At 36.8% G+C, this 26,809-nt stretch overlaps 1 protein-coding gene across 4 annotated transcripts in view; it reads right to left on the reverse strand.

Moving 5' to 3' along the window:
- The window catches only part of VRK2 (VRK serine/threonine kinase 2), a 101,597-nt gene that overhangs the window by 9,551 nt on the left and 65,237 nt on the right, over window positions 1-26,809 (reverse strand). For 3 of the 4 annotated variants that reach the window (XM_077766485.1, XM_077766483.1, XM_077766484.1), the window contains 5 exons: window positions 26,219-26,351; window positions 16,923-17,043; window positions 14,615-14,673; window positions 10,700-10,866; window positions 5,366-5,527 (listed from right to left, as the gene is read on the reverse strand). In XM_077766485.1, coding sequence (XP_077622611.1) covers window positions 5,366-5,527; window positions 10,700-10,866; window positions 14,615-14,673; window positions 16,923-17,043; window positions 26,219-26,351 — 642 coding nt within the window. The remainder of the gene's footprint in view (window positions 1-5,365; window positions 5,528-10,699; window positions 10,867-14,614; window positions 14,674-16,922; window positions 17,044-26,218; window positions 26,352-26,809) is intronic. The other variant, XM_077766486.1, reaches the window with a different exon arrangement.

The raw sequence follows: 26,809 nt of genomic DNA on the forward strand, positions 1-26,809 counted from the left end.
AGAGAAATTAGTCTCCAGGAAATTTCCACTACAGTGTTAAAGGAAATTGTTTGCAAAGATGGGAAATGAACCAACTGTAAACTCAGATCTATGGGAGGGCTGAAGAATCCCAACAATAAATATGAGATTTTTTTCCTTCCTCTCTTAATTTCTTTGAAATAAAAAGTGATTTAAAAAATTTTTTAAGGTTTATTCATTTTTGAGAGACAGAGACAGAGCACGAGTGGGGAAGGAGCAGAGAGAGAGGGAGACACAGGATGTGAAACAGGCTCCAGGCTCTGAGCTGACAGCACAGAGCCTGATGTGGGGCTCGAACCCATGAACTGTGAGATCATGACCAGAGCCAAAATTGGATGCTGAACTCACTGAGCCACCCAGATGCCCCAAAATTGATTTTTTAAAGCACAATAGTAACTGCATTATGGAATTAATTATATATGTAAGAAAATGTATGACAACAGTAGCGCAAACAATAGAGGTTAAGTGGAAATATTTGCAAGATTCTTACATTAGATATGAAGTGGTTTATTAAGTCAAGGTAGATTGTTATACAAGTGAAAGATGTATATTTTAATTTCTAAAGCTATGTTAATATAGTAGTCACTGACCACATATGACTTGAATACTTGGAATACGGCTAGTCTAAATTAAGGTGTGCTGTTAGTCTAAAACACACCAGATTTTGAAGACTTAATATAGAAAAAAGAATGAAATGTATCTCAATTTTATTATAATGTGTTGGATATTGGTTTAATTAAAGTATATATTATTAAAGTAAATTTTATTTAGAGTGGTTTTAGCTCAGGGGTCTGAAGACTTTTTTTTCAAGGGCAGATAGTAAATATTTTAGGATTTTGGGGCCATGCATCTGTGTTATAAATACTCTGCCACTGTAGCATGAAAGTAGCCATAGACAATGTGTGAGAGAATATATACACAAATGAGTATGGCTATGCTGTAATATAACTATTTACCTATAACTATCATAATATAATCATATAAGTATATTTAAATATAACTTTAAAAGAGGTGATTTGCTGAATTTGGCCCATAGGCCATATCTTGCTGAACTAAAGCAATGACTACAACAAAAACAAAACAAAGCAAAAAAGAGCCCAAGGAAGTATAGTTTAAAAATTTAAGAGATGAGAGACAAATTCCCAATTACTCCAAAAGAAAGCGGGAGGGAGGCAAAAAATGACAAAGAATAAATGGAGCAAAAAGAAATCAAATAGTGAGGTTATAGATTAAACTACAATAATTACATTAAATAGAAATGGACAGAAACACACAGTGACTCAAAGACACAAAGATACACTCAGGCACAAAGACACAAAACAAAAACATTAAATATAAAAGGATAGAAAGGACACACCATGTAAACTAATCATAGGAAGGCTGGAATTGTTAAAATTAAATCAGACAAAGTAGAATTCAAAACAAAAGAATACTGACACATGTAAGAAAGATGTTTCACAATGATAAACAGATTATTTCACCACGAAGACACAAGAGTTCTCTATCTGTATGTATATTAACATCATGAAAATCTATGAAGCAAAAACTTACAGAACTAAAGGAAGAATAGACAACTCCACAATTACAGTTGAAGATTTAACACACCTCTGTTATTAACTGATTAAACAGGAAGACAAAATAAAGCAAAATAGTAAGGATATAGAAGGATTGAACAACACTATCAAACAATTTAGCCTAATCAACATTTATAGAATAGTAAATTCCAAAATTCAGAATATATATTTGTTACAAGCACATGAGGAACATTCACCAAAGTAAGTCTTCTTAACCATAAAACAAGTTTCAGTGTATTTTAAAGAATTGCCAGAATATGCCCTGATAATAAGTTAGATTAGAAGTCAGTAACAAAAATATAGCAATAAAATCTCAAAAATATTTAGGAATTAAAAAGCATACTTGTAAATAATCCATGGGGTCAAAGACTAAGTGAAGGGAAATTAAAAAATATGTTTAACTGAACAATGAAATACAATACATCAAAATTTGTGGGATACATCTAAAGCATGACTTAAAATTTTTTATAGCTTTATATATTTTAGGAAAAAGGCTTAAAATTAATGATTTAAGCATTTACCTTATGAAGCTTAAAAAAAGAGCACCCAAAATAAGTAGAAGGAAGGAAATGATAAAGAATGGTAATTAGTAAAATAGAAAAAAGGAATCAACAGTAGATAAATCAACAAATCCAAAACTTGGTCCTTTGAAAAGATCAATAAAAATTTATGATAGACAGTGGGGCGCCTGGGTGGCTCAGTTGGTTAAGCATCCAACTTTGGCTCGGGTCATGATCTCACGGTTCATGGGTTCGAGCCCTGCATCAGGCTCTGTGCTGATGGCTAGCTCAGAGAGCCTGGAGCCTGCTTTGGATTCTGTGTCTCCTTCTCTCTCTGACCCTCCCCTGCTCGCTCTCTGTCTCTCTCTCTCTCTCAGAAATAAATAAAACATTTAAAAAATTAAAAAAATAAGATATGCAGAAAAATATTGATTGAAAGATAACTTATTACCAAAACTGACACAAGAAGAAAAAGAAAATCTAATGATCATTATATGTTATAGTAAATTCATAATTAAAAATTTCCCCACAAAACTCTTTTTTGCTAAATTCTAGTAAACATTTATGAAAGATAAATATTACTAAAACAGTTTCTGAAAACAGACACTTCAAATTTGTATAGCAACCTGAAAACGAAATCACGCAAGGATATTAAAAGAAAAAAAATTACAGATCAAGATCTCTCATCAATGTAGATATAAAAACCTTTCATGGAATAATAGCAAATGGAATTCAGTATAACAACACATCATGACTAACTGTGGTTTACCCCAGAGACAAAAGGTTGATTTAACACCCAAAAATCAATGCAGTTCATTACACTAGTAAAGGAGAAAAATCATATGATCATTTCAGTAGATCCCAAAAAAGCACTTAATAAACATTCATGACTTAATTTTTTCCAACACCTATCATGAAATTTCCTTGGCCTGATAAAAGGCATTTAGGAAAAGGCTACAGCTAACATCATACTTAATGTATAAAGAATGTTTTCCACCAAAGAGCAGGAACAAAGCAAGGATGCCCACCCTCAGCGTAGTATTAAGAGGTCGTGGCAGGTATAACAAAGCATGAAAAAAATATTAGAAAGGCATACATGTTGGAAAAAAAGTAAAACTGTATTCACAAACATGACTATGTAGAAAATCCTAAGAGTCTACCCAAAAATAAGAATTAAAAAGTGACTTTAGAAAGATGCCAAGACAAGGTCAATATATAAAATGATTATTTGCCATAGAATTAAAAAACAAGATATTTAGAGATAATTTTAATGGAGGATGTATAAGACCCCTACACCAAAAACTACATAACACTGAGAAAAATTAAAGATCTGCATAAATGGAGAGAAATATCAGGTTCATGCATTTGAAGACTCAAATGTTGTTGGTGTTGCGGACGAAATGACACAAAGGACAAGACACACACAAAAGACAGACACAGACACAACTCCGGCCGGAGGAACAATTCTACGCAAGCCCCTCTTGCAGTTTATTTTATACCCCGGTAACTGGATACAAACTGAAATCTACAAGATGCATTCCTTTACCAATTAAGGGCAAGTAGCCAAACACATTTCAAGGACAGGGGGGAGCAAAGGGAGGAAGCGACCACAACATGTTTACTAAGAGGCCTGCTCACAATTCCAGCCTCCTCCTTATTTCTAAGGAGGGCATGTTCCCTCGTTTGCGAGCGGATCATTAAACTTGGATATTGTGTGCAGGCCTCCTGGCAGAGCATCCTGTTTGCAGGCATGCTTTGCCCAGGCAGGGAGCCCCATGTGCAGGCACATCCCCGCGTCCCTAACCACGCTTTCTTGTGGTCACTGTTGGGCTCCCACAGTTGGGATTTCAGTCGCCCCTAAACTGATCTTTAGATTTAGTGGAATCACAACGAAAAATCCCAATGTGCTTTTTAGTGGAAAGTGACAAAGCAGTTCTTAAATTGGGAGGAACAGGACCCAATGCATTCTTGAAGAAAAGGGTTGAAGGGCTTGTACTACCTAATTTCAGAACGAGTTGTAAACCTGCAGTAATTGATGCACTGTGGTTGTGGTGTAAGGACAGACTGATAGACGACAAGAGAGAATTCAGAAATGGACCATTATTTACACTGTCAGCTGAATTTTGAAAAAGACTCCAAAGAAATTTAATTAGGAAAAGGAAATTGTTTTAACAAACGGTGCTGAGACAGCTGGCTATGCTGGAAAACAAGGAACTTCAACCCCTTATACCACACACAAGAATGATTTGAGCTCATGGACTCAAAATGAGAGCCCAAACTAGAAGCCTTTTAAAAAATATATAGCAAAACTGTGACCCTAAGATAGGCAAAGCTTTCTCAGGTTTCTTTACAGAAAAAAGTTGATAAATTGAATTTCAAATAAAAATAACAGGTTTTGCTCATTAAAGACAAATATATGGAATAGGCAGGCTGCAACCTAGGAGAATATATCCACAACACAGATGTATAAAGAATTCCTACAACTCAGTAATAAAAAGACAGTCATCGAAATAAAAATGGATCAAGATATTTTCTAAAAGAAGATATATGAATGGGCAGTTAGCACATGAAAAGGTGCCCACAATTATTAATTGTCAGGTATATGACAATTGGAATCAACAGAGATACTAATACATAAATGTTATAAAAGATATAAATACATTGTATGCTTCTCCTCCTTCTCAAGAAAAGTTAGATTAGGAAAGACTTTGGCTGTTGCTTGAATGAGTCCTCTGCTAAAGGTAAGTCACTATCCAACCAAATGATCCAATAACATAAAAAAAAATACATCACTTTAAAATACAACCGTATCAACAGGGAAACTCTTCACTTACATTTGATTATAAGGGTGAGAGTGGGGGAACCCATGTAAGAGTATGGAATATGCTCAGAGTCCCTAATGGATCAGAGATGGCATAAAAAATTTAAGTGCACTTCATTACTTTCTCAGGGTAAGAAAATCAGATCTGTAGGCAAATGTGCTCACTGTCATTCTGTTTCTGTGATGACTGGTGTCAGCTGCTTTGATTTTATCCACTGGATAGGATATTTTCTGCCCCTTCTCATTTAACAAAACCATACAACGTTGGCCCTCAGGAGAAATTAAAATGTTTATTCCAAAAGAGCATATTCTAATGTAACCTTAAGGAAAACACACACACACACACACACACACACACACACACGCGCGCGCGCGTGCGCACAGACACACACACACACACACACACACACACACATACACACACACACACACACAACCAAAAAGCCTCTCACCTGAGCTGTTTCACTGTTAAGCAATCTAGTCAGCGGCTCCTGATTTTGCACTTCTCTCCCTGTTGAGCAGGACTCAGCACTTCTCTCAGTGTGGATGTTTTTTTCTTTTAACCTATTTTGCATCTGATTGACTTGCTTTGTTGCAGCCTTTCGAGAAACAACCTGTTGATAGAGAGTAATAATGTATAATGAAAACTTTTGACACTTGTAAAAAAAAAAAAAAAGCCTCCATGTCCAGGTTCTTGAAAATTCTAAACTTTCCAAACTTTGGAAAAAAAAAAAAAAGAAAGAAAGAAAGAGGAAACCAACAAATGGATGTTAAAGAAAGAATATAGCAGTTGGCAGGATCCAGACCCTTTCTCATCAATAGTACAAGACCAATTAAAATTAGTGTCACTGTTGTATACTCTTTAGAAATTATCTCTACAGATAACTTGCTTATTGAAAAAGGCATTTTTACAGAAAACTGTCACAGTCTAAAACTGCACATGAATTCATTATTAACCTTTGCTGGGAGTGGATCCAGCATCCTTTTCGTTTAAATTCTTATTAATTAGAATCATAGTTTTCTATCATTGAAGTGCGCCTAATTAATGTGAATGTATAAAAGGAGCTTATACTGTTGCTTACTTTTTTACACAGGTAATTTAACCTTTGAGCAGATGAGTAACAGTTCGTGCCCCTAGTACTGTGTACCAGTATCAGAGGTTAAGTTCTACAACAAGCCTGCTGTCTCTACGGGTCTTTTTCACACCATGGTGTTATCTGGGGGATGACTGACTCTTAATAACCTTGAAGTCGACACGGAAATCGAAGGGCAGATCCCACAATACAGCTGGAAGATTGAAAGCCACAGTGAAGATCCTTATGTGAAGTATTTGGTCAGCAGCTTCATGTTTACAGCAGCTAAAAGTGCCATCACCTTTTTTCATGGGTTAAAGAGGGGGCAGGAGACAGACAGCGCAAGGGGAAATAATGGAGTAGCCAGTGCCAACAGAGAGGATGAATTACATTGGCTGGGCACGCAGAGCCTTAATTTGTAGTCTCCCGATTTTTAGCTTCTATTGCCAACTGTGTTCACTCCTTCCCTTTAAAATATGCTGGTGTTTTGTGGCTAGGTCTAAGCTGTCACAACACCATTCTTTATTCACCCCTCCTTCCGGATCCCGACTTCTCAAAGGATAGCAAAGCCACTGCTTTTCAGTACCCCAACAATTGGAATTGTTCCCTAATCTCAGGGTTTCTTTGTTTTCACCACTCAAGTCTCCCAAACTACTGGGAAAATTCGTGTGTAACCACCTTCTGAGTCACGCTCCCACTGAAGTCATCTTGGTGATAAATGCTCATCATACCACTGGTGTGAAACAAAGGGCTTCCCGAAGCTGTACACCAGTTCATCCTCAGGAAAGACTGACTTGCCAATCACTGCGAAAATGTGTTTTATGATACTAAGTGTTGGTTGAGATGTTGAGGTTTTTAATGCCTCCTGGATGCGAGGCCCTTTAGGTAGAAGAGTTCTTGGCCTGGGAGCCTCCGATGTACAAACAAAATTTGATCTAATGTATTCAGTCCTCTGTGATGCTTTCTGGAAGAGATGATGCCTCCTGGATCTGCCGTCAGTTGGATGGATGGCTAGGTGGCGCTGCCATAAGCACATACAGCTAATAAACAAATGATACCCAGTTCATGGGATATTTCTGTTTCTGGGGGAACTTTTTAGAGTGGTAAGAGTGGAGTGGGATAATTAAGTTTGACTCTTAATTGTGAACAGAGGTAAAACTTTTTTTCAAAGGTATGAAAGTAACTACAGAAAACACTCTGGGCATCCCACATAATCAAATAAAATGACACTATCCAAATAGGTGTCATCTTCAAGAGAGTGGCTGTTCAGATAAGGTATTTTTTTATATGATTTCCCGTTGGCACTTCACAGTGTTCCAAGAAATCAGGGACACGTTTGGCCTCCTGAAATTGAGCGAGCCAAAAATGTGCTCACAAATGAGAATTTATATTCTACTTTTCTCATATAATATAAATAGAAATAGAATTATTTTGAGAATTGAGCCTCAAGAAAGAATTTTATAAAAATTTAAGGTCAATACAAAGATAACTACTACCAATAATAATATAGATCTTCATCCCTGGATTTGCTGTGGGAACCTTAGATTTAGGGTAAAGGGAGGGACAAACTCTTGTCTGAAATGTAAGATAGTGTGAACATTTTCCCTCTGCCCTACAGCTACTCGTCTGCCTAGGTAGGGCCCTTAGGAAGGACGGGTGGCTCGTTATACCAGGTGTCTGTACGACTACAATATGGCGTCAAGCATCATAACGAGGAGGGAGATATGATAAGCTGGTAAAAGGACGCACTACTGGCTGTTGAAGAAACAGCGTATTCAAGAGTTCAATAATGCTGGTTTTCCAATGTGGCTTTAGCATTCTCATCTGGGAATTCTAGAGCTTTAGCTCACCTCAGTAAGCATTCTTACTGAAATATGGCTTCCTTCAGTGAATTTTGGACATTAAATCCCAGTGGATGGTATAAATAGACTGTGGTAGCCTGATGATAGATTCTTCTAATTTGACAGTGTTACCTCAGGAGCCATTGGAGCTACTAAAGAGTGATTTCAGCGAAACAGGACGTCATTTTGATTGAGGCAAATGCCCCAAAAGATTTGCCTTTCAGAAAAATAAAGATATCAGTGTCCCTACTGTTGTGACAAAAATTCATTTCCAATTTAACTCCAGTAACAGTATTTGAGGACTTGTGTAAGAAGGCGGCCCAGTTTACAGGGAACAGTTTATGATGCCTACTGAAACCCAGTACTGGAAAAATACCTCCTTTTTCTTTTGCAAAAAGGTGCTGTAAGTTTGCCAAGATTCTTCCGGTGACATGCTATTTTCTAACATCTAACCAAAGCATATTTTTGTCAGGAATACCAAATTTAAAAGGTACAACCACCGATGCTGAGGGAAATAACATTTAAAAAAAATAAACATTCATAACTTGACTTTGAATACTGAATGATAGAGATGTTTTGTTTATCTAACAGGATATGCTTTCTGATCCACTGACTTCTTCTTAAGTATCTTTGTCCAAAGCACACAGGCCCAGGACTCATTCACTATTCTGTTAAATAAATAGAGTAATTCATGTATGAAGTAACAAGAAATGTTTCTAGTTACTAATGAGGAGATTCTGTCTGGGATTAAAAAGAGAAATCTGGGGTCATGTGATTGATACTCATTCTAGACCTAAAATGACTTTTGTTATGGAAGCAATCAAGTGGGGGAACTATCCTCTAGTTCTGTCATTCAGGGGAACTGACTACAGCATAGTTTATATTGTCATATTGTGCTTTCAAACGTTTTCAAGTTTGGTATTTGCAACATTACAAAATCTGTAAACTTTAAAAATAAAGATAAGGTTTAGCCACATGGTGAACCTGTTTTTCTATTATGATTATATATATATGTGTGTATGTACATATATATATATGCCCTTGAAATACTACAGAAACAAAGTCATTATTCAATAAATATCGATCGGCTGTGAAATATATCCTCAAATCCTCCGTCTTTACATTGGGGCCAGACATATTGTTAGGAATTAACTAAGGTCTTAAGAATGCATATTATTCTTAGTGTTTTCTTTTTACTCATAATCAAAGTGCTCTAATCAAAAGGGAAGAATAAAATATTGTTGACTGAGGCTCATTGGGAAAAAAAAGTCTTATGCTCTACTCTCTGCATATAAAAATGGTTTCACAACAAACATCTTTTGAATTTGATGAAACTGAAAAATTCTGGTGGATAATAATTAGAATTTTACATCAGAGGATATAACTATCAGTTTTTAAAATGGCTTCTTTTATATTTCAATTAAGTTTATGAAACTGAAAAACCTCAGAAAAGGAAAAAATCTACTTAAATTAGTGTAGATTAAGTGGTGACCATTATTGCAAGGGAAATACTATGTTAAGGAAATGGCTCTTTGTTTTGTTGCAAAAGTGATAAAAACACAAAAGTCAATAAAACTGTTAAAATAAGTCTCCGTAATTACCGAGATCAAAACCCACTGGCTTTTTATTAAACATGAACTTTTGTTCTGCCTTCTGCAATACGTAAATAGTGCTGACAATTGGTTTGTGAGGCATTTGCTACAATAAAATGTAATTGTATCATGAGAGAAAGGTGACAATCAGGAGATCATGAAAAAATTACATATTCTCACTGGTAGTTAATTAGCCATGCAAAACCTCCTCAAACAGATATTCTCTTCTATTAGGAATGATTACTATGCAGGCCTACAGATGTCAATACCGCAGTCATTCAAATACTTCTTTCCCTACTAATTGAAGGTTGTAAAGCTCTGGTGCCAAGGTTTTGCTTCCAAAGAGCTAATTTATGACTAGAAGGATATTTTATGTCTTCAGTTGCAGCAGCTACAAAATTCAGCAAATCAGAACCATCTGTGCACTGATACTTGACTCACCATCCATCTCGCGGCCTATCAGTCACGTTAGTTCGCATCCTGCATTCTTGGCTCGTGAACACGTGTGATGATCCAAAGTTCATAAGAAATATTAAAAATAAATGGCATCCTGACCCTACCTTACTGCACATGCATCGGGGACAAAAGCCCTCCCCACAGTTTGTGCACAGAGATAATATCCAGGATGGACTGGACACTCAGTTGCCCGTCCAGGAGCGCTGCTCACGGTAATCTCAGGTTTCCCCCACCCTGCAAAGAATGTTTTAAATCCTAATTCTTGTGTATTGGTTCAAGTTCTCTGTCTTTTTTTTTTTTTTTTTTTTTAAGTCAGTTGAAAGATAACAGGGTAAACGGGAAAAGTGTAACTGAAAACTTTTTAAAAGGTTATTTTTGTGGATGGACATTCCCGTGCCTACAAGTAGTCTGGTTAAATCTAAGAATATCATCATTATCACCGCCAAATTATGGCCAAAATGGCAAGCAAAGCCAGAGGACAATAACTAAAGAAATCTGAAGAAAACCAACAAATAAAGGTTCTCCTGAATAAAGTCAGATTAGCCTTTAATCTTACCCTCCTCGTATCTCTGTGACCTCAGTGACTGCTTTCTTTCTTTAATAGTACACTAAATAGGCCATGGATCCTACTATTTTTCTCTAAGAGACAATAGGTCAAAAGAACTTGCAACAAAACTTCCTGGAGCTCAGTTAAGAGACATAGGAATTAAATATAATAAGCAAGAAAGTGGGTTGGCAGACTCCCTCTGAGACCCAAACAACTTCATTTGGTAGAAAAGCCTCACAGAAGGCAATCGTGCGATCCCAGGGACTACATTACTTACTCTTTGATTGTTTGGAGTATCCACATTTATACTTTCTCCTTTGGTGGAAAATTCCAGGGGTCCTAACGGTGTTGTACCTGGGTTCAGAATTTTCTTGAGGACTTGATAGTTTGGCTTTTCATCATAGGCTAAATTATGAGCACATACCAAATACTGGACTATTTCACCTGTGAAGTGTTAAATTTTTTTTACATGTTATTCATCATTGGCAAGAATTGTCAAGACTCCAATATCATCAAAATCTCTCGATTCTTTCTTATGCGTGCACACAACACACATCCTGAAGAAACTACGAAAACGATTCGATGCAAAGCACTTTGCAAATGATATCCAGAAATGACTGAAATGCAGTGACTTAGAGATCTGACAAGATGGGAGAAACTGGTCACTTTTTACACATCTTTGTTGATATGTTTACATTTCACTAATCTTATGAAAGGAAGCAAATTTTAAAATTATAGTTAGTTTGATTTATGAGGTGCAACTACTAAGAACTACATGAATAATATGATAGACCAGACGTGCTTCATACTTTACGTTGAAGTTTTAAAAATTCAGTTAAAAACAAGTGTTACTCATTATAAACCTCCTTACTTCAACGGAAAAAAAAATCACTGCAAATTTTAATTCAGGCTTTCATTTTGAGATTACAAAAGTACATTTAGAAATGACCTTGAATTCTAGGTTTTCAGCCATAATTAATTTTAGAATTCATCAAACTTCCCTGGAGTTCTCCATACCCAGCTCGCCTAGTACATTCATTACATAGTCTTCCTGATTCCGAGCAGAACATTAAAATGTTTCTACCTTTTCTTTTCAAGTTAACTTATTTTGAGAAAGAGAGTGCAAGCAGGAGAGGGGCAGAGAGGAGGACAGAGGGAATCCCAAGGAGACTCCCTGCTGTCAGTGTGGAGCCCAATGTGGGGCTTGAACTCATAAACCATGAATGAGATCATGGCTGGAGCCAAAACCAGGAGTCGGATGCTTAACCGACCGAGCCACCCAGGCGCCCCTAATCTTTTCCTAATGTAACCCCTTCCCTAGAATTACATAGTAACCCCCTCCCCCCACCAAAAACTATGAACTACAAGCTTCTAAATACAAGCGGAATCAGTAACGCAAAGTTACAAACATATCTGCCTTAAAACAAATGTAGTTTGCATTTTTGTTTCAGATGGAGATTCAATCTAAAATCCAGACACAAGTAAGTGATCATGCCATATACTGTTTAAAATCTGGCATGTTTTCATTTGTTCACAGAGATGTTTAGATACTCTACTTTTTACAAGCTTTTCCCCTTCAAAAACTTATTACTGACGCAGACACAAGTACCTCTTACTAAATTGTTTATATTCCCATGGCAGGGAAAATCTGGGAAGCTGTGTGGGTTGGCAGGAGTGACTTCCTAATCTTTCCCTTCCCCTCCAGGCCCACCTCCATTCCAGTGGGAAATGCAGACCGTGGGTTTCACTCCCTACAGGGAAAAATTCCAAAAGGAACAATCACCATCCATTCCCCTCTGAAAGTCAGAGTGACCATTTTCTATCATATTGTCCACAGCCATTTTCTAGGAATATAAGGCTACTGTGAGAGGCTACTGTGGCTAAAATGAGAAGTCTTGGCTCCAGGGTTTTTTGGTTTTGTTTTTGGAGTTTTTCTCCCCCCACCCCCCCCATCTCTAATTCTATTCTCTAACTGTCTAAGATAGATCAAATTCTATTCTCTAACATTTGATCAAACAGACCTCTATTAACTAGCAAATAGTATGGCTTCATCACGTTTATAACTCATGTTTCCAGAAGCCCGTTGGGGAGGTTTGATTCCTGAAGGGATGATCGAAAAGAAAATGAGATTAAATTACATTCACTGTCATTTTAATGTAAATATTCTGTTGTTCTTTGGCCCTTTCAAGATTGGGAAGCCAGGTTTGGTATATATTATTACAATTTTATTCACCAAAATATCCCAAATGTAGAAGAGAGCTGAATAACGTGGGAGACATTTTCATAGGTCACCATTAAAAAGCAATGGAAGATTCTGGCACTGCACCAACTGACAGCAGCTATGCGGCAAAGTCTTCATGGATCTGGGGCTCGGAAAAATGAGGCATCAGTGAGGTAGGAAAAGGAAAGAGGAGCCGCCCTCTTATAAATTCATTATTATCAACCTGAAGCTTACACTATTGTGATGTATTACTACTTTAAATGTGAGCCTTCCAAGATCTAGATTTATTACATTAAGTATACTTTTTAATTTACTAGCATATTTCTGGAGCTATAAAACAAAATGCTTTGAGTAGTATGAAATGGTGATATTCTTGAATCATCTGCTTTTAAGCTAATGAAATATTAAGTATCATTACTATCATTTCAAGAGATAGAAACTTTTGAAATGACTATTATTACAATGAACTAGACATGCGTGTTGCAAACTCTTTGGTGGTTTTATTTCATAAACTGCCTTAGTAATAAACCTTTTATAAATCGAATTAATTGTCATGCTTGCAGTACCCACTCCGCAGCACAACCAACTAAGGGATCTTCAGTTCATAGTAAAGTTTCACTGTTTGATGCTTTAGGAACAGAAATCAACATTTTATAGACTTATAGGATGGACTCTAACAAACGGTTTGTATGGAAAATGGGGAACCGGGCACTCCTGTCACTCCTCGTTACATTCTGAACTGAACACTTAGTTGCCGTTTGTGCAGGAGGGGCAGAAAAGGTAAAGGAGATACACAGTGAAAGCTTTTTGTGACATCTCCCATCTCTCTTTTTTGCTGTCCTATTGAGTAAAACATAAGCGGTATAACTTGGTCAAAATGCCAATAAGCATATTAGCCAAAAAGCAATACTGGCATTTGAACCACGTTACTCAGTGCAGTTACAGAAAGGACCAGCCTTCAGCCCATCCCCTCCGCCCCCAGGAGAAAAATCCCCCATTGGCGCCCCCATCAAAAGAGAGACCACAGAAACTGGGAAGCAGGAGGTGCACGCTGGGGCAGGCTTAGGACTTGGGGAAGCGAGGTGGAAAAGCAGAATTGCTTTGTTCCCCTTTCGTTTCCCATGGAAATGAACGTTCTTGGTTTCTTGTCAAAGAAGGGCTATAAATACAAGCTTAAGATGATTTAACTCTACTTTTAAACTCTCAGATGGAAACTGATTCTATTTGACCTTTTCTAGAGGGTCAGGGTACACATTTACTTTCATAAGTCAGCTAAAAGCTAACTTTGAGATTACCCGATATATAGAGGGAACAAGATTCATTCTGCGTATCTGTCTGGGAAAAAGTGAGGCTGACAGTAGAAGGGACTCCTTTCTATAAAACAATCAAACTCATTTGCTAAACTGGTGAACGAAGTGCCATGATGTATGCATATGCAAACCCAAGACAGGCACTTGGGCAACTGTGAATTCGAACACTGGCAGGAACTCACAAACTGTGAGATCATTACCTAAGCCGTGATCGAGTCAGGTACTTAACTGACTGTGCCACCTAGGCACTCGATGATTTGGTTTTTTAAATTCATGACTGAAAGTGCTCTTCCCTTAGATCTTTATCTTCTTTCCACAACATACAGAGGAACAAAAACAGAGCGTCAACTCTAAAAAGACTAGATACAGTTGACTATGAAATCTATGTATGATTTCCCCTCCTTGACCACCCCCCCCAAAATCAGTCAGCAAAGCCTGAAACGCTGCCGAAGTATTTTCTTGTAGCATTGCTGCGTTCTAATGTCAAAGAGGATCTAAACATTCTCTTCTGTAGCAACTTATCGGTCAACCTGTGTAGGGTTTTCCCCCAACCAGGTGGCAGTGGGAGCAGGTGGGTTAAGCAAAAGCTGTAAAACAAGAGTGACAATTGTGGTGACGCATAAATCGTACAGGAGGAGGTAGAAGTTATCATAGGACTTACAGCAACTGCTTCTGGAAGGAGCCCATTTAAGCACTGACTCAGGAAGCTCATCCAACAGACTAAAATGAGATAGAGTAAAACACAGTGAATTTGTCTGCGATCCTGTGATTCGTTGTCTTGCTTAGAAAACAAAACTCCAATTCTGTGTTTGTGGGTCACCTGTATTGTGACTTTTGGTATTTTTTTTCACCCACCTATAACGGATAAGAGGGTAAGTAGGGGAGATCTCTCCATTCTCAATGACCAACTTTATGTCAATCGCCTAGAAACTAAATGTAGTTTTATAGTATAAATGCTTGCATTCAAAATTTGTAAAGTAGAAATGTAGAAGTAGGGATATCCGTCATGATTTTTTCTTAAAAACAAGAAAACGTACATAGGAAAATTCTATCTGGATTTTCAGGAGGTTTTTCCTTAGGTACTTACCACTGGGGAGGGGCAAATCATTTAATTATTATATTTTATCCTATGATTCAGGAGGTTAACATTAAATAACCAAACAACAAAACTAATAAGAAAAGTCATTATTCTAACACTTTCCAGTATTATAGATTGAACAAGTACAATTCTTTTAAGGTGCTTCAGCCACCAGTATATAAACATGCAATTAAAATTACCGATATGAATGTTTGATAGACAAACTCAGGCCCAGGCAGAATTGCAACAATGAATTCAAATTCACTGATCTACCCTATGTCAGGTAGACAAAAGGCAGAGGAAGGTGAAGTATTATGGTTGTATATGCAAGCACGCCCTTACGAGGAAATTCAGAGTATGCCTTCTTAGCAAGTTGAATGAATTATGATTATAGAATATCAGAAGTTTAAAAATGTCTACAGCTTACCTTAATTATAAACTTCATTATGTATTAGCTTCACTGGTTTATAGATTTATATTAGTAATCAAATCAAAATGAAGATATTTATAGAATGATCCCCAAAATGTAAATGGAGATTATGCTTATTAACATTATATCATATTATTTTACATGAGACCCCATTATCACATTTGAAAATACACACATAGGCGTGTTCTTTAGATATCCACAATGAATACATCTACATATGTATTTTGTTAGAAGGCTCTAACGAATCATATCAATAAGTCTTCTTAAAAGAAAAAATACATATAACCACTAAAATTAAAATGCCAGTCTTTTAAATATAGTACATTATTCAAATCAGGTAAACTGAGGTGAAAAACTGGATATCTAGATTGCTTATATATGCCCATTACTGTGCTTTGACTTGACCCATACATTGAAAAATGTTGGTTAATACAGACACATTAATCACTGCAGTAAAAAACTGATTAGATAGCTCTAATCTTGACTTACGTGAATGTGTTTGTTTGGGGTAAGGATGGTCAAGATTCCAGGCGGAGAAATACTTCATATATGTCCGTACTTACAAACGTAACCTGTACGACTTTGCATCCGCAGGCTATATCCTCTCTATCAGGCACTGACACCACACTGAATTTGAAAACTGACTTCCGAGGATCAGCTACCCCTTCTGTAAACTCCCACTGGGACTCCCCCTACTTAAGGCATTTCCCCTGCTTTTTCCAATCACATTATTACATGTGTGGATAACCACTGTTGAGCATATCTTAGTATATAATGAAAAACTGGCTATTCTGTGGCGCGTGCAATTGCTTTTCCTTAGGCTTTATCGGTAAGAAATTAGTAACACAGTAACATACTCTGTTCTCAGTCTGACCTAGTTCTCATGCTAACAGATTCTAGATGAGAAGAATTGAACGCGGAATATTAAAAGTGTTTATGTGGCTGCAAGATTACCTCTTATATAAACACCTCATATAAAAGTTTAGTTTGTTTCTTCCTTAAGAAACAAAACTTTCCTCCAAGACGTAGAATTAACAAAGAGCTATGTTGCTCTCACTCGAAAAACACAAGCCCAATTTGCCCCACTTCACACTGTTGTTGTGCACAGTTAACCGAACTCAGACTGCCTCCTTCTCCGTGTAACAATGCTAATGTGAAAATACTCTTCCTTGAAAAGACCACCACCTAGAATCAAAGCTTTGGAAAACACCACGTAAAAGCACAAACGCTTCACTTTATATTTTGCATTACAGCTCCCACACATGCGATCGCCTAGGTGTCCTCTTAATTGATTTCAGGCCTGTAAGGTGTTTAGTTTTTCAGAAACTAGTTTTCAAATTTCAGACATGTGCTCTGGTTCTCCTACTGGGTGAATGGCAATCTTCTCTGGGATATTAACTCCCTTTAATGTGTCCCTTCAGACCTGGCGCTGTACGTGACGGAATACTTGAAAATGTGTACTTGATTTTAGCAGCCTGAACAGCCACAGGGTCCTTCAGGCTCCGCTCCCAGGGCAGTCTCCCACATAACCAGCGCAGCAGGCAGTAGCCGAGGGTTTCGAGGTCACTTCGTCTGGACAGGGCTGGAGGAGGAAGCGTCGAGAAAGAAACTTGAGGGACAAGCAAGTTTTGAGACGGAGAGAAACTGTCGAACGAACCACCACTGATGAAATACGAAAAAGCCAAATGGGCAAACGTGTTTTGTTTGTTCAGCTGGACTAAAACTTAAACGCCCAGGCTTTTGGCCCCCGTCCACAGACAGGCAGTGACTTGTTGCTGTTGAAAGTAAGGGTCAGTTTCCTCACCTCCTCCGACTTCATCCTTCCTTAGTCTGGCCTGTCACATGAACTTGATCTCCATGGCCTCTGACATGATCCAGACAACCCATAACCTGGCACCGACACTTTCTCAAAGAGCCAAGCAGTAAAACAAAGAAATAAATGTCTGCAGCTAAATTGCTAACACATGTTCCAGGAAGTCCATGGGGTCTGCGCTGGTCATGCAGAGACCCTTTGAGTGCAGACTAAACACTGATGGCCTTTCCTGTTCCACTCACACTGGGAGCATTTGAAGCTGGAAGAATATGACAAAACTGCCATCTAGTGTGCAGTATTAAAAAACAGGTCTGTCGTAAGAGTTCTCAATTAAATGAAAGTAAAGGGTGAAAACAACGCCTCCTCCTTTTAGGTATCGGGTTCTAAAATGTTTACAAACATGTTTAGGTCTGTAAAATTCTGCCCAAATATCCTGAACGGAGATATAAAGGCGAGGCAATGGTGAGGACAGAGGGTAGGCGCAGAGGTTTTTGAAATCAGAGGCTTTCAAAAATTCAAAATAAGATGGCTTTTCATCAAAAAATCCAGAACGCTTTTCGGCCACTGGAAGTATCATGTATATCCAACTCTTAAATGCTGTAGGCTGATTTTATCATAATTTTATATTTTTTAAAGTCCCTATATCAAAAGATGGATAATGAAATCTAACATAGGTAAAAAAGAAAATAAATAGTACTGAAATCATGATTAAGACGTTAATGAGGTCCCGCCAAAAGAACTCATTTTTTTTTTATAACCATTCCAAATTGTTATAAAACAATGGGCTGGTAGTTACATTTCTGCCATTACTTGAATGTTCATCTGTGTAGGGATGTAAAATCTCCTAAGTGCAATATGTGGCTGTTAAACCTGCTATAAACAGGTATCCTATTTTATTATCTTTCATTAAATAAACTCTGAAAAGTCACTCAGGAAACTTAGTTTTTAATTTAAAAAGTCACCTACTAAGAAGAATTCTGCTAGCACATCATAACTACTTTTGGTTACCAAACGCGAGTTATAATAAAAGCAGAAGACAAGATTAACTCTTACATATACTCTATCTTAACTGCTATTAGAGCATTGGATTAGTAAAGGCCCTTCCATTGAGCAGAATGCTACAGTCCCCTGGGTACCATTTACTTTCTTCACAAACTTCAACAATGTCCTAATGCAAGACTTGGCTCTCTTACTAAAAGAAAAACACAATCTCTACCATGCTGTTTGGTACTGATTTCTTCAGGAATAAATCTCCCACTAATAATGGAATGGCCCCATTTGTACAGATGTGTTTGTTCACAAGTCCCTTTTCCATTGTGGCAATTCCCAATTACCACCACTTAAAATTCCCATCCTCTGATTTTCAAAAAATATGTATATTCTGGCACCTGTTTGGACAACATAGGCTATCTACAAGAGTAGCTGAGAGGAAAAACCATCAGAATTAAAACGGACTGGACCTTCCCATCACTTTCCCCACCCTCCAACCGAGGGATGAACTGCTATGAAGCTGTAAGTAATGACAAATCATTTAGAGTTCTGAAGTCAATCTTTCATACTCTGGTCTCCCTTTGAAATAGCCCCATGAGAGTTAACTTTTACCTCATTATTGTAATTAACATACATTATCAAAATTTTCAACCTTTATTTTCTTATATTGCACATATACATTGATAATTATGGTTAGGTAAACGTTTTACTATTGTTTCCGCTAAAGTACATGTAATGTTAAAAAAAAAATCCTATAGTCACTCTTCCGCACCATTAAAGAGATACCTCTCCCTGCAATTCCCTCCCAGAGAAACAAATTGCAAAGTTCTATGTGTTTTAATGAAGTTCAATTCCAAGACCTAATGATTAGGTCTTCTTCCATCTACTGTACAGAGAAGAGTCATTTTTAATACCTGTTCAATTAACTAAAAATAAATATTCCAGATGGCAATATTAGCATATATGTATGTGTGTATAATTAACAGAATGAATTGATCATATAGCCTTAACTGACTTTAAAATGCATCAAAATACAGATGATATGACAAAAGGATAATAATTCTCGGTAACGATAACAACAATAATCCAATCCAGCCCCAGGAACTGGAAATTTGGATACGCACTATACAATATAAATGGGTATTTGGAGAGTCTATTATTTCCTGTTACCTGAAAAAAGTTAAAATGCTGAAAGTAAAATAAGAACTGATTATATCTGAAGAGAAATATTAATATCTAACTATAAAAATATTTTTAAAAATTTGAACGTTAAAGTATATTATGAACTATTTTGTTTCTGTAGAATTTGTATCTGTATAATTTATTATACAGGTTATTATAATTTATTATAATAAAGTTCTCCAGTTGAATTTGATAATTAATGTCATCACTAATAGGAGTATATTTTCATGTAGATTTCCTCACTTTCACTTATGGTGCTCAGAAATGTGGCAAGATTTAGTTATTAATATTTTTTCTCTACCCTCTCTTGTTTTATTAATTTTTTTTTTTAAACATTGATTTGTTTTTGAAAGAAGGGGCGGGAGGAAGAGAGAGGGAGAGAAGGCGTGAGTGGGGTAGGGGCAGAAAGAGGGAGACAGAAGATCCAAAGCAGGGGGCCGCACGTGAGTGCAAAAGCCCCCTGCAGGCCTTGAACTCACGACCGACAGTAAGATCATGACCTGAGCCAAAATCAAGAGTCCTCAGTTGGCTGCCCAACTGACTGAGCCACCCAGGTGCCCTGCTCTTGTGAGTTTTTAAATAAAATGTAGCATCTAGTTTTTAGTTAGCTTATTAATATGGAGTGATGCAAATGACTCTCATTGAAAGGCTGTTGTGTTCTCAATTGTTTAACATTTCTAAATTACAAAGTACTGCCAAGAGTAACAACAATTTTTAAGAAAGCACAGGTGCGGGCTTGAATTCTATTTCATGAAAAAGCAGATTCCAGAAAGAGTGGACACTAGAATGCATAATTAAAATAAAAACAGTTAATATGATTTATTGATCTGCTAATGTGCCAGCATGGGAGGGGCAGAGAGAGAGAGAGAGAGAGGGAGAGAGAGAGACAGAGACAGAGAATCCAATGCAGGCTCCATAGTGTCCATGCAGAGCCTGAGACGGGGCTTGATCTCAAGAACCTCGAGATCATGAACTGGGCTGAAAACCAAGAATCTTGAGATCAAGCCCCCTCTCGGGGTCTGCGTGGACACTCTGGAGCCTGCCTGGGATTCTCTCTCTCTCTCTCTCTGTCTCTGCTCCTTCCACGCTGTCCCATCTCCTGCGCTCTCACGCTTGAGCTCTCTCTCTGTCACAGTAAGCTTTTTTTTTTTTTAAAGGATATAGCCGCTCAGAGAGGTTAAATAACTTGTTTAGTATCACAAAGCAAAAACTGACAGAGCTCTGCATTGAAATCCACATCTTTCCGAATCCAAAACCCACACTCAATCCAACAACACCATTCAAACCACATTCCATTAACTACTTCTATAGGTAGGGGAGTATTTAAAGCAGGACACACTGACACAAAGACAGCTGTTTGTCAAGGAAACAAATAGCGGGTCCTGAGGTCTAAGCTGCCACACTAACAAAAGTTTCCATGCAATTATCCTTTCATGAAACGATTTCTTTCAAACGACTTCATTCTGATGAAGAAGGGTGTCTGGTTAAAACATTATAAAAGTGTTTCGATGGTCCTCTAAGCTGGTATGAGAACGAGAGAAGTTAACTCAGAGAACTGGTCCTTATCCTAAAGGCAAACTGGAGTAAAATTATATAGGGCCAGCTCACCAAATGGAATGAAACAGGAACTGAGGGCAAAAGAAAGTTTAAGTGTTAATTCCAACATAGATCTGATTCTTTGCCGCAAGTGTTTTCTGTCTAGTTCTATTTTTTTATATGGAGTAACACGAAGTATGAAGTATGAAGACAAACAAGATTTGGTAGGAAATAATAAAGTGAACTTGAAAACTTCTACCTTAAGCAGACAGGATTTAAATGCCCAAAATACTAGTTTCTATGCTCAGAAATGAAATAAGAAAGGAGAAAACATCTGAATGAGATGCTCACCTGATGAATCAAATGGTGACTATCTGCAGAACAAAATGAGAGTTCCCTCCCCCACAACTAGTAGCCTCTGTTATTATATTTTGTCAATTCAGATGCATAAAGAGTTTAAAAATTTTTATAGTGGCCGCAATTATTTTAATTTATTTTAATTTCAAAAAGGATATTAGGAACACAGAATATAAGGTGTCACATTTCAAATAGAATATGAAACTCAGGTCTCTCTTATTTTTCAGTACTTTAAAAAAGTTTTTAATGAAACACTACTGTGTGAGGTGTCGGAAACGTGATTCAACAAAGCAAAGTTTTTTGGTTTTTTATTTTAAGTTATTATTTTACCCATCCCTCCACCCACCCCCCTCTGATAATCATCAGAATGTTCTCTATAGCCGAGGGTCATTTACTTGGTTTGCCTCCCTCTTCCCTTTACTTACTTTTTTTTTCTTAAATTCCACAAAGGCATCTTACATTTGGTCAATGTGTATTATTAACCCAAGCAAATAGATTAAGACCTATGTTAAGGCTTTAAGAGTCAGGTCCAAATGTCAAAATTGGGTTATGCCATGTAGCAGAAATAGTGTCTTATTTTCTATTTATAGATCACCCAAAGACAATTTATAGCAGTCAAACTTACCAAAAAACAGAAATCAATGGTATGTTTTTCTGACTACTAACACGATCCATGCTTGATGGTTTACCTTAATATCATAATTGAAAAATAGGTTCCCTTTTTCGAATCGTTGTTTAAGGAGATAAATATTGTATAAACCATATCATTTCCTCAAGTTTGCTAACATGAAAATACACTCTCAGTTTATTTCACATACATTTTGTAAGCTGGAGTGCTAGTTTAGGGTGAAAGGAAACTGTGCAAGAAATAACACAAGACTTGGATTGCGTACACCGTAGCAACTGGCAAAAATTTGAAAAAAAGTCTCTGTCTCTTTCCTTGATACTGAATATATTACACAAACAAACGGACATTTAAAATGCAATTTAGATATCATATTTTATAGTCATCGATGATGTCAAATTAAAACAGGTATTATACACTCAAGGCAGAGGTCTGAAGTATTTAAAAAAACTCAATATGTTAAATGCAGTATATCTCTGGAGAAATTAGGTATTGACTGCATGCCTCAGTGAGTAGAAAAATCTACAAAAATCCATACCACACATTGATCCAAATATTGCTTTTTAACATTACTAAGAATGTAACAAATTTTAAAACAGTATATTTGACACAGATATAATTCTCTTTAATTATCAGGCAACAAGCCCAAAATATGTCAATGTTTATACATGTTAGTTTTTATGAAGAATAAAAAATTAATAATAGAAGAGACAGATAAACCCAATGTATATTACTCTAATTTTACACTAAATGAAGCATTTCAGCCACTGAGAAAATACCTTTAGGTCATACAAGAGAATTGAGTTTAGAAGAATAACTGCAATTTTTATAAAGCATACGGGTATACAGAGATGGAGGGCAGTCTTGGCAACGCCCATCCATCTATCCGTCCATCTCTGTAGCCTCTATTCATACCTTTGGGTTTGTAATCATACAAGCTGCCTTCCTTTCTACATAAAGTTGAACTAGAAAATGCTTAGGCGAAACTGCTGATGGGCACCTTACACAAACTCTTTCCTTAGAAAAACCCAACCGATCCACAGAAAAATGAGAGTTAGCTCTGGTTTCTGAGTATCCACTGCAAAGAGTAGGAGAGACCAGATAGTCTGATCACGTTAACAGCCTCCGTTAAGTGGCTAATTCTGAAGCCAGCTTTACACGGATGCCTGCATATTTCCCTGGGCCTGACCAGTCACAGCCACACCTGACATATAGCAAACGTTCTGACAACTAGAGGTTCTACTTCCTAGAGATAACTTGTTTGGCTCTTTATGTTTTCCTTTGTATTATCTTTCTCAGTATTTATTTGATCTCATGGCTGGACTGGTAGAGAAAAGATTTTTTTCTGAGATTAAACTACATAGTGACTGTACTGAAAAGTAAACACATGAATATTTATGAATCTGACCTTTTGCATTTACCTACAGGATTTATGGCCCTGCTTATTCTGGTTTCTAGGTATGACTAAATGATTATTTCATTCCGAATAAAATCCTAAAGTAAAATGTTTTATTTTGGAAAATTACATGCAAAACGTTAGGAATGAATAGTATTCAAACATTTGAGGATCTCAAACCCTTCACTTCATGTACCAGACTAAAACTGCATGCTAAAATTTCAGCAAATATACATACTTATATGCATCTATGTATATATATGTGTGTACACATGCATGTACGAATGTATATATGTGTATACTGTGGACCCTTGGACAACACAGATTTGAATTGTATGGGTCAACTTCTGTGCAGAGTTTTTACAGCACAGCACTGTAAATGCATTTTTCTCTTCCTCACAACTTTCTTAGTACTATTTTCTTGCCCTAGCTTACTTTAATATAAGACTACAGTATATATTACATGTAACATAAAAAACATACTAATCGACTATGTTATCTGGTAAGGCTTCTGGTTATTCAGTAGGCTATTAGTAGTTAAGTTATGGGGGAGTCAAAATTTATACTTGGAGTTTTGACTGTGTGGGGAATCACCTCCCCCTAATCCTCATGTTCTTCAAGGGTTAACTATATCTACATGTCTATCTATGCAAGATAGATATGCCTAGAAGTTTAGTGTAAATTCTATTTTAAGTGCATTAAGGGACTTTACTTTTTATGAGAACCCGGTGAAACCTATGATAAAAGTGAATTATTCACTCCAGCATATAACTTTTTAGCAAATACCAAAAATATGTCGTGTAGGTACTTCCCTGACTAACCTCCTAGGAAGTTAATACCGTCTTTCTACCATCCTTCTCAGTTCGGTCTTCTCCCCAGATCCCTAGCATGGGGAAATCTGCCCCCAAGTCAACATGTTTTATTATTAAGGGATGAAAAACTTAAATGGACTACAGAATTAAAAATACTGTGTAAGTCATTCATGAAGACAGCGTAATGAAAACACTGCCGTAAACTAGGGAATAACTGTTGAGGACATTCAGAATTACCACAGTCCAAACACTGACAAAACCAACACATAACAACTCCTCCTTCGGCAATCACCGTGGTTTCTTAGTGATTTTAAGAGTCAAAATTAGGTAGGATCAGTATTAAAGCAGTCAGTTATAGAAGTAAGTGGTGCAACCATAAGCTAATATCATTAACATAACTAGACCAATGCTCAAGAATCTGGATGATGAATTTCCAGTTACACCACTATGACAAAAGTACCACCAGGTCTCTACAAATTCTTTCATACTAATAAATCTGGCAAAAGAAACGAAATTCATTCAGAGTGAAATAACTTTAAATTGAAAAAATATATATCAATAAGCATTTGACTCTTACATTTCTTAATTGAATTAAAGCCATGTCCCATTTATGTCTTTAAATGCTCATTGATTCATTAACAATGTGAATGGTGAAAAATCATACAATATTACTGTTTCTGAGTGATCATTACTTTTCTAACTATCCTATTCTTGGGGAAAAATATAGTGATTTCTGTTACTCTGATCAGAAATATGAAAATCAGGTAATTTCCATTCCGGAAATTTAACCTATGATGCTTCTTGGAAAGAATGTATACAACTGACACACTTGTTTCACGTTTTCATTGGCCTACCTTACACTAGGGTGGGTTTTAACTGCTCTGAAAAATGATCAAGACCCTCTATATTACATGGTCAATGGTCCTTTTAATAGAAAAGGCAATAATATTCAGTTGTTTGCACCAACTAAAACTCATCAGAAAGTATCAGTTTAGGGTAACAGTTCAACAGCCATTAACAAGTGCAAATATCTAATTGCCTCTTAGTGAGATGCGGTCCTTTCAAAGCTGTCTGTAGACTATTTGTATGGTTTAGCATATTTTAAAATACTTTTATAAATAAAGTTTATAAAGAATATAATTTTGAAAGCCAAACTTTTTCAATATTCACCATTTTTTTTTACTAGCATAACATTAGAATTGACTTTTTGTCTTGCTGACAGAGCAACTAAGAAAGTACAGTTGCATTGACCATATTGATTGTGAACAAAGCAACCATCGGTGGGACTCTGCACCATATATTTTCAATATTGACCTCCTACTTCCTTTTCCATGGCTCTCTGGGTCGGCTATTGGATTTGGACTGCAGTGTAATAAACAGCTAAGGTTTAATTAATGGTAAATGAATACAAGACATAGGTTATGACTTTAACTAATTAGGGAATTGTTGAATTAAGTCTGCCTTGGAATGCAAGGCAGTACAATCAATATCCAATAAAAGGACTATGTATGTAATTTACCTGCAAATGTGTTTCCAATACCATCAAAGTGAGTTTAAATAAGTAAGATATATGAAAGGCGACTAGGAGAGATTTCCACAAGTTAACACTTTATAGTTTCAGAAAAGATTTCCTTATTGTGGAAAGATGGTATCTTCTAAAGCTCGGATAAGGGCATGGTGAGAAACAAGAATAAATCTTCCCACGTGAACTTTTACCAAATCTGTAATGTTAACGACAGCTTACAGATTCAGTTGCTGGCCAGCAAGTTTAACCCATACAGACTAGTAATTTCCTGCCCCAAATCTGCATCAAGTTTCGCTTACTTGACACTCTGTCACACCCTTCTCACTTGTCACGCTCTCTATCCCCTCCCCCTGTTAGAAGAAATACTCACTGGCATACAGGAATTCACTACTTTTGATAAAAATCTTGTCAGTGTTTTCACTCTGCAAACTGACTATGCAAAGGTCATTTCATGGGCCTTATTACTCTTTAATCATTCTCTTGAAACAAAATTAAGAAAAAAAAAAAAGAAAGAAACCTACCTACTCCCTTGTGGGCATCCACGCTGGTAAACTCTATTGTCCCATTATGGCCTTTTCTAGGATTTTCTTGATACTGTTTGTGGTTCCCATTGGGACAATATCTGTAGCAAAGTCCATAATCTGCAAGATAAACCTGGAAGACATGAACAGAGAAATGAATAATGCTTTTGTCCTCTGAAAATATAACCTTTATAATTAAGTCTTAAGAAACTGATAGGTTAAGAACAGCCTCAGATCTACATTTTATTAAACCAAATGGTGCCTGAGGATAAAATATGTACAACTGGGGGCCATAACAACTAACTTTCGAGTTTAAATCCTTACTTCATCGTAGACATATCTTATTTCTGAGTTGACTTAAATTTTAGTCCTTTTTTATTTTACTCCTAAATTCCCTTCACTCCAGGTGGGCATCTAAATATCATAAACTACAATAAGTTTAAAAAAAAAAAATCTGTATAGGGGCGCCTGGGTGGCTTAGTCGGTTGAGCGTCCGACTTTCGCTTAGGTCATGATCTCGCGGTTCGTGGGTTCGAGCCCGGCGTCGGGCTCTGTGCTGACTGCCAGCTCGGAGCCTGGAGCCTGTTTCAG

This window comes from Crocuta crocuta, unplaced genomic scaffold, assembly GCF_008692635.1.
Source record: "Crocuta crocuta isolate KB4526 unplaced genomic scaffold, BGI_CrCroc_1.0 scaffold113, whole genome shotgun sequence".
In the NCBI taxonomy this organism is placed as follows: domain Eukaryota; kingdom Metazoa; phylum Chordata; class Mammalia; order Carnivora; family Hyaenidae; genus Crocuta; species Crocuta crocuta.